This window comes from Echeneis naucrates, chromosome 20, assembly GCF_900963305.1.
Source record: "Echeneis naucrates chromosome 20, fEcheNa1.1, whole genome shotgun sequence".
Classification (NCBI taxonomy): Eukaryota; Metazoa; Chordata; class Actinopteri; order Carangiformes; family Echeneidae; genus Echeneis; species Echeneis naucrates.
This window is the reverse complement of record NC_042530.1, coordinates 10,569,798-10,591,246: the sequence shown is the minus strand read 5'-3', so window position 1 is coordinate 10,591,246 and position 21,449 is coordinate 10,569,798. Positions and strand designations below refer to the sequence as shown.

General features: G+C 42.0%; 1 protein-coding gene across 3 annotated transcripts in view; it reads left to right on the top strand.

Annotated features, from left to right (window-relative positions):
* zfhx4 (zinc finger homeobox 4) overlaps nt 1-21,449 on the top strand; it is an 81,190-nt gene that overhangs the window by 44,159 nt on the left and 15,582 nt on the right. Inside the window, exon 7 of one of the 3 annotated variants that reach the window (XM_029528674.1) lies at nt 17,946-18,041. The exons of 1 other annotated variant lie outside the window; for it this stretch is intronic. In XM_029528674.1, coding sequence (XP_029384534.1) covers nt 17,946-18,041 — 96 coding nt within the window. Of the gene's footprint in view, nt 1-17,942; nt 18,042-21,449 lie in introns of all 3 variants that reach the window. One more of the 3 variants, XM_029528673.1, reaches the window with a different exon arrangement.

Genomic DNA, 21,449 nt, shown 5'->3' with positions numbered 1-21,449 from the left:
TTTGCCCACTCTATATAATTTTTGTGAACAACAGTATTCTTTCACAACTAGGTACATGGTAAATGTTTCAGAGGAATTTCCTTGTAGACTGTGCACTTTTGGCAGGTGTAGGCAGAGAATTGGGTGAGAGTATGTGTCAACTCTAGATCAAACTCAGAAAGTTAATGTAATAAATAGGGATTCTAGTCTTGTTCTTTTAGCCTGCAGTCAAATATATGTTTTGTTTCTCCTTTTTGTGTTCTTTTTTGAGCTTTTTTGAGCTGACCCCTCCGTATTCCAGATTACACAACAGCACAGGCTAACATTGTGTGCTCGGTTATGAGGAAGAAAATGTGTATATATATATAAATCTCTGCTGTGAGCTCCTATAGTGATAGATGATGTGAATGTTTTCACCGATAGAAAAAGGCTCAATAGTCGGCAACATTTGCAGGCAGTGTTCAGTTTAAGGACCTTCTGTTTGTGTGTACGTGCATGTATGCATGCTGTTAGTTTTCTGGGGCTACAACTCCTGACTCGAGCACTTTCTGTTCATTAGAGACTGGTATGAAAAAGATTAATTTAAGTGCTGACCGGTATCTTTCTCTTAAAGCCTGGGACCTGGCACGCAGCCAGATAATTATAGGCCCATTTGGGAATAAGAGTTCTAATGCTCTGGACTTTATGTACATGTGAATGGCTTTCATTAAACAATTTTGATGCTGATTTTATGGCCTAATTAAGGATACAGTATTGCAGAAACACACTGTAAGGCTATAGGTGTTTTGAACAAAGACAGGGGTGTTCAAACAACACTTCTGCTGGACTGCATTATGTGCATGTTGATGCATGTGTTTGCCATTGCATGTTTATTTGACAACCTTTCACTCTTTGTTATCCCTCAGAGTCTGTAATTCCCCAAACTTGGGCCCAGGTGTCTCATCTTTTACACTAGGTAAACGCCACTGTGAAGTGAAAGCAGAGGGTGTGCGTGTTTGCTTGTGTGGTAGACCCTGTTTCTCGGCCTACTTTTTGCCATGATCTTTCAGCTGTGTCCTTCAGAAACAAAAAGCCTACTGTGCCCATAATGCTGGGATAAATTGTCTCTCTCTGTGTGCAATTAGAAGTGTTAAAGAAAATTGAGTTGAGCTTTTGAGTTTGCATCAGAAGAGCAAGCATAAATGAATTGCCTCTCAACATGGAGGACTTGGAGGCCATTTTGCTTTGAGGGTCGTCCAAAAGTTATTAGAGAAATTAGATTTTTTTTGTGCCCGTCTCTGTTCTATAATGAAGTTACACCCTGAATGGAGCTACTTAGTAAAATTCAAGGAGGAAAAAGAAAAAAATATGACAAGTCATTGGTAGGCTATTCCATCATTGATTTTATAATGTGAATAATTTGTTTCGCTGGATTTTTTGAGACATTAGCAGTCTGAAGTTTAGTCACTATCCTGATTTTTTTTTTTTTTTTTTTTTTAACTTGCTCATCATTTCTCCATTGACACTTTTGTCTCAAACATTTTACTATTTGTTTTGCAATGAAGAGCGCTGTTTGTATGTGTAAGTGTGTGTGCGTGTGTGTGCGCACGCACAAGTGTATTATCTATGTGTATCCTTGCCCATTAGCCCTGTGCTCCATCATGTGTAAAGCTCCTTGTAAGCCAGATGAAGCAGAAACACTAGTGCCTTTTCTGCATACTTTACTTTCTGTCATTTTTCCCCTTTCATTCCCTCTGTCCCTCACAAAAAGGAAAGGGAGATGGGATCTTATGGAGGTAATTATTTCTGAGAGCCCAGCCTGTCATCCATCCCTGAACCAGCCCACCACCCACACATCTCTATCCCTCCAAACACCCCCTCTGCCACCACCCAACATGCATTAAAAAGGGAGGGAGAAGACCCTCTTTGTCTGAGTCCCCCTTTTAAACAAAAGACCTCTTCTGACTTAGAGAGACCAACACTTTTATCATGTGCATACGGGTTTATGTGTATGTATATGTGAGTGGTAGCATGTGTGTATCCAGAGCCATTTGTTTTCTCTGAGCGATAAGGCTCTGGGACATTTTTGATCCCAGCCAAATTAATGTAGCCATGCAACCCTTTTACATAGCAGCTGTAGGCTAAAAACTTAGCCTAATGGACACTTATCATCGCTATATGTGCCTGTGTATGGATGTGTGCGTGTATGTCCCCAACAGGAAGTGATGGAATATGGGCAGAGGGCGAGTGTGCCAGCTCGCTTGTTTCCAAGCCTGCTGACATTCCCCGTTTCCAAATTTACCAAACCCAAACTGTGTCTGAACTGAGTCAAGGAACCAAGAACACAAAAAACAATCATTCACTTCTCAATGTGGGAACGGGCTTCGCCCTTTCCCGAGGAGCATTTCGATGTGATGACACTAAGGCATCTTTTGAGGTATTAGGTTTTCCCTCCTCCCTCACTTTCACTCCTTCATCTTGTACTTTTCTTTTTTCCTCTGGGTGGTGGCAGTGGTTTTGCCATTCCAGCGGTTCTCTTCTTTTTTCAAGAAGGTCTCTCCTCAGACAGAAGTCTATTTCCAGGGTTTGTCTCAGTAATTTGTGGCCATTACATAAACATTCACGGATGGCCGGAGGAGTGAGGGAAAGGATGCAACACACACCCAGGTCGAGCTAACCACGGGAGTTAGTGCAGTGGTGGCCATTTTCATTTTCAAGTCAATATTACCAGCAATTGGTAAGACCTGACTGAGGCTGAGTAGCTCATCAAAGGGGCAGCTTTCTCCATTTTGATTTTTTTGTACTTTTTCACATGCAACCCCCGCATTCATTAGATATCTTAGTTTGGAGCTGACTTTAATCGGTGAAAGCAGGCAATTACATAGTATATTGATTTGCTTACTTACAGCTGATTAGCTAGGGTTAACAAATTATTTCTGACCTTTTCTCTCTTGTTCATTGGGAAGGAGGAAGTTACTTACATAAAAGGTAAAGACCACTGGTTTCAGTCAGATGAGATCCATTCCTCACGTAATAAAAACGTGGAATGTTATTTTATGTGCCCAACGTGCAGTTTTTTAGGAGAACTATTCTGATGAGAGTGATGTGATTGTACCCAAGAGGACTTTTGTGAACTATGTACTTTTTTTATTGCTGTGCAATTAGTTGGAGACAATGCACTGGATTTTAAATCATTTGTCAAATCAAAATAAGACGCATTCATATATGTATATTATTATATTTTCGGCAAGTAGCAATTTACCCCAAATTTCCCAAAACCATATTCTCTATGGCTGAGCGAGTAAAAGATGTGGTCATTTTTTGAATAATTCCATCCAAGCAAATTATAATTACTTTGCGGTCTGTGTGTGCACATAGAAAAAAAAAGAGTAGCAGGCTGACTTGAGCCTCTGAAAAAAAAAAAAAAAAAAAGAGCTTCGTTCACCATAAACTATTTTTGAAATGGTGTGTCGGGGCGGTATGGGCTCAGGCCGATTGTTTTTCTTTGAGTTGAGCAGCTCTTTGGTGGAGGGGTATTACCCTTGCTAAATTGTTCCCTCATGTTTTCCGCCAAGGTTCTGTGCCCACCACACTGACAGTTATAATTTACAGAAATTGCGCTGATTATCTGAATTAGCATACCTGACCAATGCCACATTAGTCTTATTTACAATACAAAGCCGTAGGGCTCTGAGGACGCATAGTAAATATGACTTAACCCTTTGAAGAGGGGCCTGGCGTCACAGGGCCAGGACGCCTTTCACGTCTGTGATATCACAAAGAGCTGTAGGCCCCGCTCCATATGGAGCTGAAAGCCACTGCAAGCTCCTGGAAAAGGAAGTGGTAGATGTAAAGTCCAAGGACCATATTGAAATCACAGGATTATCGCACGTTTCACTTTCCCCCTTTTAATCATTCCATATTTTTTCACTTCTTAGCTCTTGTCCCCCATCTTGTCTTTCCTTCTTTTTTCTGCCTCCACTCTCCCACCCCCCGACTCTCCCACACCCCTGCTCCTCTTTTTTCTCCTGCCTCACCTCCATTCTTTTCTCTCCTCGATACCCTCATACACCCTCTGTCCATTGACTCTTAACCACAGATGGACAAAACAATAGGCCATGTCACACAGCATTAAGACAAACAATCCAGTGATGGGAGGAGGGTTGTGAGGAGCCGGAGCTGTGGTAACCAGGCAATACGCTGGCTGGGTCCAGGCAGCCACTAATCTCAGTCTGCATTGATACAATTCACAGATGGACATTTAAGGCAGCTTCGGCGCATACACACACACAAAAGAAAAAAAAAAAGGCTGAAACATAACATTTGGAGAAAGTATTGTCAGGTAAGTTATTTTTTTGCCATGCCCTGCAATAGCTACTATATCCATCAATAGGAAGTATGGAATTGATAGCAGATATTGATTACCTATAGCCAAGCCTAATCATCACTACCTGTGGGAAATTTAGCAGTTATGGCAGTTGTCGATGGCTTGTTGTATGTGAGTGTCCAGCAGTTTAGTGGAAATAGCTGTTCCTCTCCAATGTTTAATTAAAGTAGTCAAATTGCCCAAAACAGCACATATAAAAAAGTAAACACATTAAAAAACCCCATCTTTCGTCTTTATTCTTTGTCTTTATAGTTATTCTCTTTTGCAGAATAACTGAAATGGAGGTTTTGTCTGCCCAGAGAAACAGGCTAACTTTCACCTCCCCACCTAGGTGAATAAGACCCATCTCCCTCTCTCTCCTTTTCTTCATCTCCCTAATAGGAAATTTGAGCACACTGTGTGAGATTAAAGCGGAGAATCAATGCTTTGTGAGCAATCATTTCCAGACAAATCTCTTTCATCTTTTCTCTTCCCCTCTCCCCCCTCCTCCTCCGTTCTTTCGTTCGTTTTCTCTCCCACCTCCTAATGCTAACGCGGGGTCCCATGTCATGACATCCCTTTTGCTTTTATCATGTCCTAATAACGTTCTGAAAATTGAGAGAATAAGAGGAATGTGACAGAGAGAGGAAAAAAGGATGCTGGGGTAAAAACGAGCAAGAAATGGACAGACTGATAAAAATCCATTGAATGAGCTTGGTTCTTGATTTGTGCTTTGATGTAAATGTCTTTGTGCAAATTATACAAATATGCCCACTGCTTTGGTTATCTTGACGCTGTTCACAAGATGCCATCTCCCCTTGCCTTTTTCCTTTTTTTTTTTTTAAGGATATAAGCTAAGAATGAGGAGTGACAAATTCATTTAGGGACGTAAAAATATGCATTTTATAAAATTTGGGGGGCCAGAAAAAAGATGGCGAACAGAAGGTGTTATGTTTAAGTGTGCATTTACTGCACAATTAAAATAGAAAACAAAGGGAATTTAAGGTGTATGCACAAAAGACATTGGTGTTTCTGCTTGGTTGGGTCCACAAAATGCTTTACCCGTGATGGCGCAGAGGGCTAATGGGCAAAGATGCACTGTTACACACACGCACACACACGTGCACACCTTGGCCAGGCCTTTGTTTCCAAAGCAGGTTAATGGAGAGTGAGGAAGAGGAGCATTGCAATTTTCTGCTCTTTAGGCGCCAGAGAATTCTCTCCAGTGTAAGAGAGACCAGACTCTCAGTGTAATAGGCATTTTACACCCTCATCACCCCTTGCACACAAACACACATACAGACACACACACACACGCAAACATGAACGCACACTCACCAGAAACGTGTGGGAGTGTAATAGGCATTCTATGGTGCGTATTGCCAGTCCCCAGAGTGCCAGTAAGTGTTAGACATGCATAGAGTCGGCAATGAGACAATCAGCATGCTGAAATTGAAACCTTGTCTGGAGTCACACAGGAGGGGAGGAAGAGTAGCGGAGGTGGGGTTAGGAGTTGGGGGGTTTGTGGGGCTTGGAGAGGAGAGGAGCAAGGAGAAGATTAAATAAAAAGAGCAGAGGAGCGGCGATGGGAGCGCAGATGGCATCAGAGAAGAGGATGAGGAAGTGGAATAAGAAGAGAGACGAGACAGAGGGAGAGGAAATAGGAACTGATGTTTGTTTAATTGCCTCATAAGTGATGACACAGATAATTATGTCGAAAAAAGACATGTTCCTCATAGGCAGGGCCAATGAGCAGCTGTATCTGTGTGTGTGTGTGTGTGTGTGTCTCACCCTGTCTCTCCCTATAGCCCCATCAACTGTCCCCTCCAGCCACATCAAGTATAGGACACCATTAAAGCCTTACGGTTTGTGTCATATCAAATCATTCAGCTTAATTAACAGAAACACGCAAAAACACACTCTTCCTCTCTCTCTCTCACACACACACACACACATCATTTGGAATCATTTTAATTACTCTGTAACATCCTTATTATTAATATCTTCGCTTCATAGACCTGGGGATATGAAGACGAGAGCGTGTTCACCTATATTTCCTTCACTGTGTGGCATGTGTGTGTCCGTGTGTGTGTTAGTGATGCTCCCTTGACTTCATATCTAATTGTCTTTTTTAATGACAATACTCCACTGTGTGCTGGCTTTATGTAATGAGTCAGGGTGTGTCAAAGTGCAGGCCAGAGCTGTCTGCTTGAGTTAAGCTCTTCTCGTCTACTGTGGAAGCCTCCAGCGTACACACTCATACATGCACATGTGGCGCACACACCCAAAGAGACAGTATCAATGTGGGAGTTCCTGTATCTGACACAAGATTAAGAGGGCCAAGTGGAGGAACGTCGAAGAACTGCCCCGTTACATTTGCAAGAAGGAAAAAGGACCATCCTGTCACAAACGCACACAGACACACACACACACACATGCGAGGCATCCTGTGCTGTAAGTGAGCAGTAGCCTCCCTTGCATTATTCACAGTGGCCGAGTGATCGAAGCCTGGTTCAATAGCACTAAAGCGGCACATGCTGGAGAGATTTGTCTTACAAAACCTTGACACACACACACACACACACACACACACAAGCACACAAGCGCACATATGCTCTCACACCCATTGATTTTTGGTGGTGGGAATCTCCCAGGCTTTGGACGAAAGGCAGCGACGTGAGAGGGGTTTCCCCTGTCAGAGCAACCCCCTGAAAGATGCACACATACACACCAGCACGCTCCTTTCTGAACCCTACGCGCACACATGATAGTGCATAGGCCAACGCGGGAAGTACATCTTTAATTCTCTCAAAATGAGATTTGATGATGCTGAGGTCAGGAGATAGCCTGAATAAGAAAATGAAAGAAAAAATTGGGAGATAGGAGACGCGGGATCTGCCTCTTAGATCTGATGGGGTTTCATTTAAAGGAAGATGAGCTGATGGTAAAATTAAAAGCAAGGAGGGTAGAAAAAAGTCTCACTGATCATGTTTCTTTTTCGCTGACTCTCCTTTTTTGCATTTTACCATCAGGGGGCTTTTTGCAAGCAAGGCAGAAAAAAAAAAATCACACATTGCCTGATATGTCATATCTTTCAGCTGCAGTGTGTGTTTGTGTGTGTGTGTGTGTGTTTTTCTTTCACACAGGCATGTTCAATTTAAAGCATCCACTTGATTTGAATGGTGAACACATCAGTCACTTCATTCAGTCTTCCCATTTTCTTTAGACCTGCACGAGCAGCCCAGGACATACCATCCCCTCTGGCATTTTTGACATATTAACATGTATCGACAAGCCAGCACTCTCGTGCCTGTAAACACTAACACACACATGCACACACCTCTGTCCCCTGAAGACATGTGATCAGCCAGCCCCAATCCCTCGTAATCATCTGGAACCCACGCACACACACATAGAGTTCCCCTTCAATCCCGGGTAATGGTTTGGGGCAGGGGGCTGAAGCGGGGGGCTTCTTTCCCTTAGCCCCAGTGTCTTAAGCTGCCATTGATTAAATGTTAACTGATATACTCAGCCCTGGCAATCTTGTTAGAGCTGGAGCAGGCAGGCAGCTAGACAGACAGTTTAGGACCTGCGTCCTGATCAATAGCACAGATAAAGATTTCATCCATCAATGAGCTCCCAAAACAAAAGGTATCTGATACTTGATTAGGCCCGTGGGGACACAAACACACACACACACACACACACACAGATATAGTCGTACATGAACACACAGACTCGTATGGGTTTAACATGAAGCCAAGCACACATTTCACAAATAAATGGGGTGATAGTAAAGATGTAAATTTAAGCTTTGGGAAGCATACATTTCTCTCTCCCTCACGCATGCACGCACACACACACACAAACAAACAAACAAATTCTGTTGTAGGCCAGAACACCTCCACCAACCTCCAATTCAATTGGTTCCACACTTAACAGTGTAATTATTACAGATGTGCGCGCACACACATACATATGCAGAATAAAGTTTGCAGATCAGGCAGCCCCGACTTTTCCTGGATAAAGGTTAATTATCCTGTGTTAGTTCACTTGGGTCTGTGCATTCATTTGTGTGCCAGTGTATGTGCGTCCTTACTCAGTGGTTTGTGTGTGTTGCCTCAAAATGCATGTGCATTTAGATCCTCGGAGCATGCCAAAGGCACCGCAAAACAGCTGAATCAATGTCTGGGCGACCACCACTGTTAAATTGTATCAATAATGTTCCCCTATCTTCCTTCCCGGGTATTGTCACAGGACAGTTTGAAAGTCCAAGCCAAGCCGCAATTAAGACTTAATTATAAATCAATATAGAGAGTCATTTGAATATTGATCTTTTCCTTTTTCTTCAAATTGTTAACATATTTCCCACCCTGTCCGCACTTCTCTCCTTTTTTTGTTACAACTTTAAAAGGAATCAATCCTTCCCTTTACGGTTGTCAGAGAAGTGCTGTGTTGTAATTGGAGCCAAAAACACAGAGGGATATCTTGATAGGGGTCAATACACAGAGGTGGTAAGGGGTAAAAAATGCCACAGCGCCTCAAATTCTGATAGCTGCTCAACTGCACTTAATGATGCTTTGTGGCTCTCAAACACCGATCTCATTTTGGGGTTTTTTGGGTGACATTTGTTGTCACAATCGAAAAAAGCATTTCCATAATTTTCACGGCTGACATTTTCTTTGATATGACACTGGATCACAGCGCACTCCAAAAAATGATATCAAAGCAACCTGCATTTCATTTGATTAAATGATATCTTTGCTGTTTTATTTTCCTCCTCAGCCATTTTGAGGGGCTGTGAGATTTTCAAGTGGCGTGTCAGGGGCCGGGAGTCTAATGCATGGAAACATGGAGCTTTCTGTTTTCTGACGGCTAGCAGAGATAAGGTAGAGATATGGCTCTAGCACTGGCTCAAATCTAAAACAGATCCCGCTGGGAGGGTTCGGGGAGTTAAGAAAGTGAAGGAAAGGGGATGGGGGGTGGAGGTAGCAAGAAAAGGGAATATTGTCAATCCTCTAAGTGTCTGGCGGTGTCTCTCTTTCTTTCCCTCTTTCTCTCACTCGTTTTCTCCCCCACTCTCCCTCAGTAATCTGATTTATTCGAAGCATATGTGTGCTGCTCTGTCTTTGTCTGCTTCTATTAGGGCCAGTGGGGGCCCATATGACATTGTTTAGCCAGTAATGAAATGGACATTTTTTGCATGTTTTTGAAAAAGTCAGAGGAAAGCCAACACTCCTTATTTGTAACCGTCTGTGAATACCATCTCCAGGGCAGTTGCCCGAGGTTTGTGTATTCATATGTGTGTGTGCGTGCGTGCGTGCGCATGCTGCATGTGAACATATGTGTGTCCATGTGTTACAGGTTCCATGTGGTCATTTTGGAGATAATTCTGAGCAACATAATGAATATTTGGGTTTGAAGATATTTCCCTTCTTCCTCAGTGACTTATGTTGAAAAGGCTCGCCACCCTCCCAAACCCCAGGACATAACAAGGCTCTGATGATGCACACATTTTTTTTTGCAGACTCTTTTATGGCAAAGGATATGTTGCATGGCCTTATTGTCAGCATATGAAATTGTTATGTACTAATGGCAGTTATGTGGTGCTCCAGAATCAACTCAAGCCTTTGTGAATAAGGAATGCCCTCATATAAAAGCACAGAAACCTGACGATATTTTTTTCGCTGCAATAATTAACATTTTTCTTTTGTAATTCAAACAAACACACTATTCAAGCGAAGGCATTCAATGCAGCATGTGTATGAGACATTGACAAAAAAGGGAAATGTCGTGTACATGCAGTTCTTTAAAATATAGATTATTCAACTTCTATTGTATTAAATATAACATCTTTCCTTCTAGCAAGTAGGTGAAAATCAAATTCTTTCTGATTTTAGGATTTTAGGATGTTGCTATTTGTCTATCTCCTCAGATCCTTTCTTTTGATTTCTATCCAGGATTACAGTCTTGTTTTTGGTGGCCCTGAAAGCAGATGGTTTTTATGCAGCTAAAAACAGGACAGTAGCCCAATAGGATAAAGATCTGTTTAAGCATTATCCATTTGGCCACTGCCCGTCATAGGCCTATTTTAAGCATGCACACACACACACACACCATTCTCTTAAACCATGGTAGCCATTTTATTAGATTCCCAGTTTTCAGGCCTTGTCTTAGCTAGTTCCTGAAAAATAGATAAACCTTGAATACATGACAAGGACCAGTCTGGTCAGTTGGAAACTATATCTACTCTGCTGGTATCTTTGTTTACCAGTGTAGTGATGGATGGGAGGATGGAGGGATAAATGAAGGCAAAGAAGAACAGATAGAATAGGTATATGGATGGATAGCTGTGTGAAAAGATATAAAAATAAATGGACAGATGGATAGATAGGTGGATAGACAAATGGATAGCAAGATAGACAGATGAATGCGTCGGGGAGATCTTGTTGGGTTGATAGAGTTGAGCAGGTATGCCGAGAAACAGCTGCTTTCTTCATTAGGTTCATCTATCGATCTCAGACCCTTGCTGTGTGTGTGTGTGTGTGTGTGTGTGTGTGTGTGTGTGATTGCGTGGGTTTTTTTTTTTTTTTTTTTTGAGGGAGAGAGAGGGGAAAGACAGCAGCCGCTGTAGATAAGTGCTGGTAATAGAACAGAATGAATTCTTATCACAGAGATGGGAAGGCCATTAACCCTCAGCTTCTAGTTCCCTCTCTGTCTGTGTCTGGTCGACTCTCTCTCTTTCTCTCTTTCTGGTTCTCCCTCCCACCTCCTTCATTCTGGACCTGACAGGGTCACGTTTGCGAGCGTGTGTGATATTTCCACTGTGTGTGTGACTCTCTAAGAGAGAGAGGTTGTGTGTGTGTGTGTATATGTGTGTATACGTGTGTGTTTTCCGGCTGCCGCTGTGCAGAGTGCCCCATCGGCCAGATGTTTATAATCAGGGGCTAGATAAATATTGGACAGAGGAATCATAAAGACCAGAAAAAACAGAAAATAGAGAAAGACATGGGGGGAGATGAAACAGAGAGGAATCTTCTTTTCAAATTATTCCTAAATCCCTCAGTAAGCTTGCCGTGCCGCCTCCTCAATTCACCTACTCAGCCTAAGGTGATTCAAACAGCTGAAATGCAATATGGCTGTTGTGTAAGATGCAGGTGTGTGTGTGTGTGTGTGTGTGTGTACACTTGTGGAGTTGTACAGTAGGTGTGCTAGCCTATTGTATGAGGCCAGGTGTTGCAGCATTTTTTTTCCCACTACTGATCCTTTTGAAGCCATACTTTTGTCCTGTGAAAACCTTTTGTATTTGCTATTAAAGAATCATTAGCTTCATTCCCCCAAGTGTTCACGGCACCGAATATGAAACCCCTCTTAACACGAAACAACAGTTTCTGTCTGCGCAGCAAGCAAGACACGCAAGCCTTTAATCTTGGCTATGTTTATTCATATGATTTTTTTTTTTTTTTCAAAAAAGTAATAGGTGTTTTGTTAGTCGCCTCTAAGACAGCGAAGCGGGCAATTTGAGCAAAAGAAAATACAATGAAGTGTCTCAGGAAGTCGTAATTGACAACAACAAAGCAAATTTGGAGCTGCTGATACAAGCATTTTTATACAAAAGTCATATTTTCAGCTTATTCTGTCAGTTCAACTTATTGACATTCACACCAGGAGCGTATTAAATGTGACAATCCTATTGTCTGGCTTTCGGAGGCAACCTGAAACAATATATTTTTTATTTATTTTTTTGCTGGTGTAATAAGTTCTCATATGTTTTAAGCAATAAATGGTTTGGGTGTGGGTGGATTTGGAGCGTTTGGATGGAAACACGTGTGTTTGCTTGTGCTGGTGTGTGTATTTACATGTTAGCATGTGGGCTGTAGACCTCTGTGCATGAAATACATTGAATGCTGTGTGGGAGTAAATGTGTGTTATGTGCAGAGTGTTTCATGTTGGCGTGCGTGCGTGCGTGTGTGTGTGTGTCGGTTATTCCCAGGCCCTGTGCAGGAGCTGTAGCCCCTCTCTGCTGGGTTGATGTTTAGTATTTTAGACATGCTACATTAACAACATCTGGTTAAGATCTAAATGCTTGTTAAACGCACTGAAATTCGGGGGGAAAGGTACAGGGAGAACGAGGGGAGCGAGGGGGGATAAAGAGGGAAACTAGGGTAAATAAAGTTTCGAGGGTGAGAGAACAGGAGGGAGGGAGATCAGTAAGTCTGTAAGGTTATTACTCTGGCAGTATTACCATTGGCCCTTGACTGTGTGTGTGTGTGCGCGCGTGCACATGGCAGTGACTGTGTGGGATGGTGTAATGTTTCAAAGCTTTTCCCCTTTAAAACCTACGGGCCAAACTAGAGCCACGCGCGCGGCGCAGGAATGTGACATCACAGGGCCCCTATTGCTCGTATACGCTTGCACACATGCAAACACAATCTCACAGGGGACATGACCAGAGTTGTATGAAGAAATCATCGTCAACATCACTGCTAAGTGGCGGAGACATGGCAGTCATGGATATTAGGCAAAACTTTAAGGCCACATTACAACAACAGAGATGCTGGACATCGACCATATCTTGTCTTTATTACTGTTTTCAGGTCATGTGACACAGAAGTACTTATAATAACGTAGCACGCAGAGATATAACAGCCATATAGTAATGGTTTCTCAGTCTAGATGTTAAAACATTTCTCATATGTTTCTTATACTGTTTTCTTTGGCAGCAATTATGGTTTCAGTTGATGTTCCGCTTTCATAGTGTCTATGATTTAAGATAAACAATAGTGTAAGAGAAAAAAATTCTTTTACTCCTTTACCTCCTTAATGAGCACCATCCTTGCCCTAAGGAAGCAAATTAGAGGCAGCTCAGCCGAGCTAATTAATTCAGCCATTTTGGAGCCTCCGTGTCCAGTTTCCCGGCGTGGCATTGCTCTACGGTTCTGTTCTATACAACTGAGTCCTCCACCGGGCACATAATGACCCGGCGTGGTGGTTATGGGCCCTTAGGGGGCGACGGGAGGGGGAGAGAGTGATCTCAGAGCAGGTCATTATACAGCTAGAGGGCACACTCATCCACACACACACACACACTGAGCTGACACTTTCAATACATCCTCCATTGCCTCCATCTCCCATATGTCTTTTTTTTTTTTCTTCCAAACATCTCTTTCTATATTGTCTCTCTAGTCCAGTATCTATCGGTCTTGAACATGTTTCTCTGTGATGCTCTCGATTGCCGTGATTTGATTTGGTCCAACACAACTTACTGTGAAATCTCTTTCCACTAAAATATATACTGAGTTAATTGAGAACATATTATTGTCTTCAGAGTTAATCTTAGCAAAACACGTTGTCTTCGGGAACTTCGTGTATTATTTTAATCCTTTTTTGGGCGGGGGGGGGGGGGGGGGTAAAAGAAAAGTTTTGCATTTAGGAAGCTAACTGGCAATACTTGACTCCAATTAATAGTTAATTCTAAAACCAGATTCATTTTCCTCTATCCCTGATCAAGAGTCACTTAATTATTCTTTCTCTTTAACAGTTAAATATAGGCTGGTGTTGGTTACACGGTAATCGGACCCACGGTCTGTGGTGAGCTCAAACTCACTGGCCAGCTTTAATGTTCCGACCGACCCACATCAAAGAGAGTCCCACCAGGCTGCCAAAATCACACACCCTCCACAACCTGACCCACTCCCTCTGTGTGTATGTGTGTCTGTGCACAGAGGCGGTGGAAGGTGACTGAGAAAGTTTTGCTTTGCTCTGTGCGTCCTCTGGTTGCGATTAAGTTGATGGTTAAGAGTCCCTGCCACAGAACCCCTTCTCTCCTTCTTTCTCTCTCTCTCTCACTCACTCACTCACTCACTCACTCACTCTCTCTCACACACACACACACACACACACACACACACACACACACACTTGCACATGGCAACTCACATGCAAACACATGGAGTCACTGTCTCACTCACTTGATCAATGGCACACATCCACGCAAACACACTCAAACATGTGCACACACGCTCATCGCTCACGCACCCACGGACACACTCATGTGGTGTGTAACTGTCAGGGTCAGTCAGAGGGCAGACGCTGTGCTGATGTATTGAGAGAGCTCGTCTGGGAATGTCCTCAGTGTGGAAACACATTCCCTGTATGCTGCACACACACGCACTTTGCCGCCCGCCACCCCCTCCCCGAAAACACACACACACACACACACACACACACAGCACTTGCCACAGATCTAACCGGCTAGAAGGGGAAAGGAGTAAAAAAAAAAAAAAACACTGATGAGGCCCAGATGATCACCCCTCCTCTCCTTGGTCTTTTTCTCTTTCTTCGCCCACTCTTCACCCTCATTCTTTCGTCTCTTTCCCTCTCTCTGTTCATTGTCTCTTATTTTTCATGTGTCCTATCAGGCTACAGGTAGAGTGCCCCCTAGAGGTTTGCAAAGACAGTGGTTTAATCACATTATTATCAAGCACCGGCTGCAACCATGACCACTCTCATCGACCCATATCGCTCTTTCCGTTCTGTCCTCCCAAAGAAAAAGTCACTGTTTTCAGTTTGTTATTTGACTTCCTTACTGACCACTGCCCTCTTCAATACTAACTCAAAAATGTTGAATCATTTTCTAAAAACAACATATGATCAAATGTTAAACAAATCAGGATTCCAGATTCCATCATAAACATGTTTTTTTTATATATTTACAAAAGCTTACACATGTTATTCTCAATATACATTGTCAGTGACGTTGATCACTAACATGTCATAGTTTTATTTTATTTTAAACTCATAGCATAGACTATGAAATGTAATGATTCTGTGCATATTATTTAGATTCCAATATTTGGTAATAACAACAATAATATTCATAATAATAAAAAGTTGATAGTGAAGAAAAGTAAGCATATACAATTATCCAATTAAAGCTTGTTATTTGAAATTAGGTTTTCGAATTGATGGTAAAAGATTTCATCATCAGTGTCCAGTTAGGTAATAAAAACAACGACAAAGCAGATGGGAAGGTGTTTTTTAAAATCTTTCTCTAAAGACATTGTTTGGACCTTGCAGGATGTGAGACGGCTTTTTTTTTTCTGTATTTGTGTTTTGACCCTTCTCCCACCGCATCTTTTCTCACTCTTCTGTGAAACGTGCTGTTCAATTTGTGCTATTTGAGGTTTTTTTTGTTAGCATCAAACAAAAATCAAGTATAGACGACAAAATAAAAATCCCAGCTGAAGGACTTTCAAACCCACTACACACGCATTCACACACATTTACACCCATGAATACACAATTTATCCTTCCTCTTTCCTACGATGTGAAGGTGGGGTGAATTAAAACACAAAGATGGTCGCCGTAGCACCGACAGTGAAAACTGCAATTTCTGCAGTCTGGGCTCTCTTGGCTGACAGGAGATATTTCATCCCTGTTGTCACCGACATATTAATAAAACATCAGGAGCAGAGTGTAGCCCCAGTCTCTCCCTGTTTTACACACACAATCACACTCACACAGACGTACACAAAGATGGACGCATACACACTGACACAGACTCTGTATTCATCTCTGAAAAATGCGTGCAGCCCTAACACACGTGTAAATGCAAAGATATAACAAGTGTTCATGAATATGAACGCACACACACACACACAACCGCAATTTTCCTTCTCAATCACATGCCAGCATCTGCCATGAAAATTTCATGGTGTATATAATGTCCACTTAATGTGTTAGCGCTTAAAGCAACGGCGCCAGTGCTTAGGCTGTGTGTCTGTCTGTGTCTTTGTGTGTTTGTCTTTGATAGTGTATGTGTGTGTGCGCGCACCCACTGTATGTGAAAGGGTTAATCATATCATGTTTCCGAGGGAGGGGTTGCAGACTGCCTGTGCTCGTCATACAATGGCCAAAGTGATTGTATGCAAATGAAGGTTGACCTCAATGCACCCTTTGCCTGATTTCTATGAATATGACTATATGTGATTTTGTGTGTGTGTGTGTGTTTTAAAATATGGTTGTGAAGGCAGTGCTGGATTGATGAGTGCAGCTCTTTTATACGCATTCTCACAAACACACACCCACGCACACACATACAGTAGTTTCTTTCTCCACCCAAGTGAAGGTTTTGTGGTGAAAGAGACCCCCCCTTCCCCCCATTTAGAAGACATGAAAATTTTAATGGTTTTGCTCCGTGTGTGTGTGTGTGTGTGTGTGAGTGTATCTGTGTGTAAGAGAGACAGAGAGTGAGGGAGAATATGATATTGTGTGTGTGTGTATGATTTGACACCTATGTGCAAATGTTTTTGATTTTGTGTGTGTGCTTGGTGTGAGATGGAGGAGGGTCGCATACGTGTGTGTGTATATATAGTACATGTTTGTATGTGTGTGCTGTGTGTGTGCATGCCTGGTTATCTGGCCTCTCTCAGACTGCTCAAAATTCATTACAAAGTGACATCAGCCCAGCCGGAGACAAATGATGGCTGGATGAAAGGGATCGCTGGGGCTCGGCTAGGATTAGTGTTAGCTTGTGCTGGCGACACATATACACACTTGCGCGCGCGCACGCACACACACAGATGCACACAAAGCGCACACACTCAAACAGACATACACACACACTTTAATCCACTGGCAGAACAGTGCAGATACACAGAATTATCAAACAAGGGGCTGAACTCTCAGAGATGGGCAGGCTAATCTGCTAATAGTACAGAGCTGCACGTTTGTGTTGGTTAGTAGTGTTGTTAGTGTGTCTGTGCATGTGTGTGTGCATACGCAGATTTTTTTTTTTTTTTTACAATTTTTTTGACTGATACAGAAACACATATACAAGGCATCGATGCTTATTTACATATTAAACATATATATTGAATGAATATATAATGTATATGTATCTCCATAGACTCAAATTGGTGCTGTTGGCAGCATATCATTTTAGATAATTATGTTTTTACATTAACAGCATAATTTCTAGTTCCTGTATGTTATAATATAGATATTGGCCTGACCTGAAATAATGATTCAATTAGATATGGGAAAAATAAGAAATATTTATTTTAAAGAAATATATGGACAAGCAAACATCAGTTTCATGTGCCTTGAAATAAAATATGAGCAGTGCCTTCTGAAGAGGCCATCAAAAGGACTAAAATAGTTTCCCAGTAGGGCACATTTTGTTTTCATTCAACTGTCCTGCTTTCATACCATGCATGTATTATGTTTCACCCTCTACAAGTGACATTGTAGGGCTATTTTCAACAGAACATGTGTTCAAGTCACTAGAAGCTTTATTTGTGGGTCAGATACACTGTCCAGTGGGGTAAACTTGACATTTATGTAGGGAAAAAGAGGTTTATGAGGATTAACTGGACATGTACAAACATAAATATTTTTAAAAGACTTTAATATGATACAGCAATATCTGAACATCTGCTGTATTTGTCAAGTGGCGCACCATGGGAGGTTTATTTTTCAGTGCCCGAGCAAATACTAAAACACACACAGTTTTTTGTTTTTGTTTTTTTTTTTAGGTTTTTTCTTTTTTCTTTTTTCTTTTTTTTTTTCAAGAGCATCGTGGGTAATGTAGTAATTTTCTTTGGATTTTTTTCAGAAGAAACCAGTGAGGATGGTGAGAGACCTCCCCGCTCTTCTTCAGGGCATGGACTCAACCTCACTGACCGAGACTTGACTGACAGCAGGAGAACTGACCGTAAGTCCGTGCGCGCACACACGTAAAAAACATAGAGGAACCATAATCTTCTCCTTCTCCTCTGAGTTATCGTTCATCTCCCTCTCTCTGCCTCCGATAAGGTTCTAACATGTGTGTGTAACATGTGAAGGCTGCTGACTAGCCTCCATGTGACCCGCTTTAATCGTTTCCATCTGACAGAAAGAGAAAAAGAGAATGAGAGAGGCAGAAAGGAGGGAGGAAAAAAACTGAGGAAGAGAGAGGGATAAGTTGAGTGTTGTGGATATTACCAGGCAATGTCCAGGCCCCAGATTATTTTTTAATCAAATCAGTTTGCGTGCTTGTAATTTATAAGCGCCTTGCATTAATCTTTTCTCGTTCTTGTGCCCTCTCCGATGACATATTAATTTTTCATAAGCGCCGGATTAGATGGGGGGGCTGTGTATATGTTTTTCTAATATTGCACCACTTCCCTGCAACCCTTAAATTAGTTTTTTTTTTTCTTGCACCCTCCCTTCATTTTTCTTTCTCTTATTTTTCTCTGGCAGGTCTGTCCCTTAATTGTTGTCCAATCTGTGACCATATCGCCAGGTATCACCTCGGATAGAAAAAGCGCACACGGGTGTGAAAAGGGGGAAGGAGAAACTGTTTATTTGTTTGTAAGAATGGAAATGTTGTAAGTGGGGAGGGGCACCAATCTGTACAAGACAGCCTCTCTCTTTTCCTTTTTTTTTTTTTTTTTTTTGGTGCACGTTGTTTTTGGCGAGGTAGGGAGCACATAATGCCTCTGCTGCCAGGCTGTGGTCGGGATAGCCCTGGCTTTGTTAGATTTGATTTACCCAAATAAGAATTCATATGATCTTTTTATGTATGAGATGGAAATCCATGGCTCGGGATGAATATTGCATGGGTCTCTCTTTTTCTTTTTTTTTCTCTGTCATTGCATGGGGTTCTCTCACTCTCTCTCTCACTCTTTCTCCCTCTGTCTCTCTCACACACACCTTACAACTCCCGCCCTCTATCCATCTCAAGCTCCCTCCCTACCTCCTCTTCCTAACATGCCATACCTAGCTCCATAATGTGAGGCTCAATGAGGCAGAAGGAGAGCTGAGTGAGGCTGGGGCCTATTAGTTTGGCTAGTCATCTATCTTTCAGCTCTATCTCTCTGACAGGCCTGTCTGACGGACTGGCGGGGAACCACCATCCATGCATTTACTGCCGCATATTACCACCAGCGTCATTTAACACCACCACACACATGCAAAAAAGTCTCCAGGTCCCTCCTACTGTAATCAGGGGGCTACATATGTAGGCCCGAGCGCCTACATATGTAAGGACGTTAAAAGTGGAAGGCACCTTAAGAGTTGTTTTTTTTTTTTCACTGAAATTTATCACATTCAAGATATCTCTTCAATAAAGCACAGTTGCATGGGATTTTCTTTTCATTTTGAATTTAAAATAATCATTTGTTCTTGTGGTCAACAGCTAGTTTGGCTTGGAGTGCAGATATTATATTTCTTGTGGGTTTTTGGTGTTTTATTTTGTATTTGAATTAATAAATGTTTTAGAAAGTCAAGTGCCAGGAAATGCAAAAGGGAGTGCATGGTGTGTCAGCGTGTTGTCAGAGACAGGGTATTGTTTTTCTCTTTTTCCAGCTCAATGTAGTCAGATTTAGCATCTCCTTCTTCAGCCCCAAATCTCTGGCAAGCTTGAAATGTTTCGATCTGTACATGAGTGTGTGTGTGTGTGTGTTTATGTAGATCTCCAGGGAAAGGATTACAGTGTGACCAAGTGAGCAGTGTGTTTGCGCACTTCATATCCAAGACCCAGATCCTTTAAACAAAGAGGGGCAGATAGATAGAGAGAGGAAGAGAGAGACGGGGAGAACAAGAGAGAGATAGGGGGAGGGGGCAAGGAAAGACAGAGAGAGCTTTTTCTCTTGCTTCATTTACATTGTCTTTTTTAATCCCATGTCACTTCAGATTAATTATAATCCATGTTACATTCTCCATGCAAATGTCCCCTATGTGGATTACTTCCAGATAGCTTTGTGCTATGTATGTACTGAAGATGTTGCATGTCACCACCATGGCTCAGGGGCCCAATTCATATAAATAACCAACTAAACAAAGGATCTGACATGGAAATGAGCCTGTGAGGCAGCCTAAGGAAATTGCAGATCTCTACCTGTTTCAAATTAGCAGAGAAATTTCTCATTATTCGCACAGACAAATGTTATTTATCAGTTTTTGTACAATTTTGAATAGTGCAGATAAGGCGGGGGGTAAAACGGAATCACATGCAAGCAAGATCAGATGCTAAATATTATGTATTAGCTTGTTCGCATTCAAATATTTATATATTTTTTTTAATATTTGGATGAAAGCTGCAAATCTATCCAATTTAATATGAAAGCTCGGGTCCTTTTCTGTCTTTCTTGAAATTAGATTCAAATATATTTAAGATATTAACATGTTTAATTATAAGCCTGCAGCAATTCTTTTGTGCATGTATGTGTGTTTTCTGTGAAATGACAGCTTGTTGAATGTCTCAGATGATTTGTCAAATGTGACAAGGCCATGCTCGCATTTAGCTCTCATTAGAATACAAGCTGGAGATGGAAGAGAAATGAAGGCTAGTCATTAAAAATCACAAACTACGAGACAGCTGTTGTTTAACAGCCTTTTTCTCTCGCTTTCTTTCTCTCACTCCCTCTCCATCCTACTATGTTTTGACCCCTCTCTGTCTCTCTCTCTCCACCTCCCTCTGGCCAGATCTGGACCTCTCTGGGGTTCAGAGTGTGTTGCTGTAATGTTATCGGGTGACCAGGGGTCAGCCTAATGCGTAACCTCAGAGCACTAGGCCAGTAAATCATGCTGGCTGGCCCACCCTGGCCCGTTTTGGCCATCTCTCCCTCCTAGATTTACTGCTCCGTAACCTTAGCCAGTCTGCCAGGGCTCAGGACAGCTAAATTGAATACTAAATCCAAGCTGCCGCCACCCAGCCTGCTCCCTCTTAATTGACAGCCTTTTCCCCCCACTCTCTGCGCTATGTTTGCGGGCTTTTATATTTTCATGAAATGAAATGTCAGGAAAGGAATTTAATTGTTTTGCAGCTTGTAAAAAGAAGGGGAAAAAGAGAAAAAACATTGCAATAGTTACAGTTGGGCTGTTGGACAGCTCACTCCAAGTGCTGAAGATGTAGTTGATTTCATATAAAGTCATAGTTTGAGAGATTCAGTGCATGTTTGTGTAAAAATCTAATTCGCTTGTTTCACTTTGCTCATAATGTTTTACCCTTTGCAACACAAAAGGGCAGGTTCCAAAATAGACCCCAAAAAAAGCGCATTAGATACAACAATTGTCGGTCCTCCTGCCTTTTGAGGAATTGCTTGGGACAGAAATATTCAGAGATGTTCGGCGTTATGAG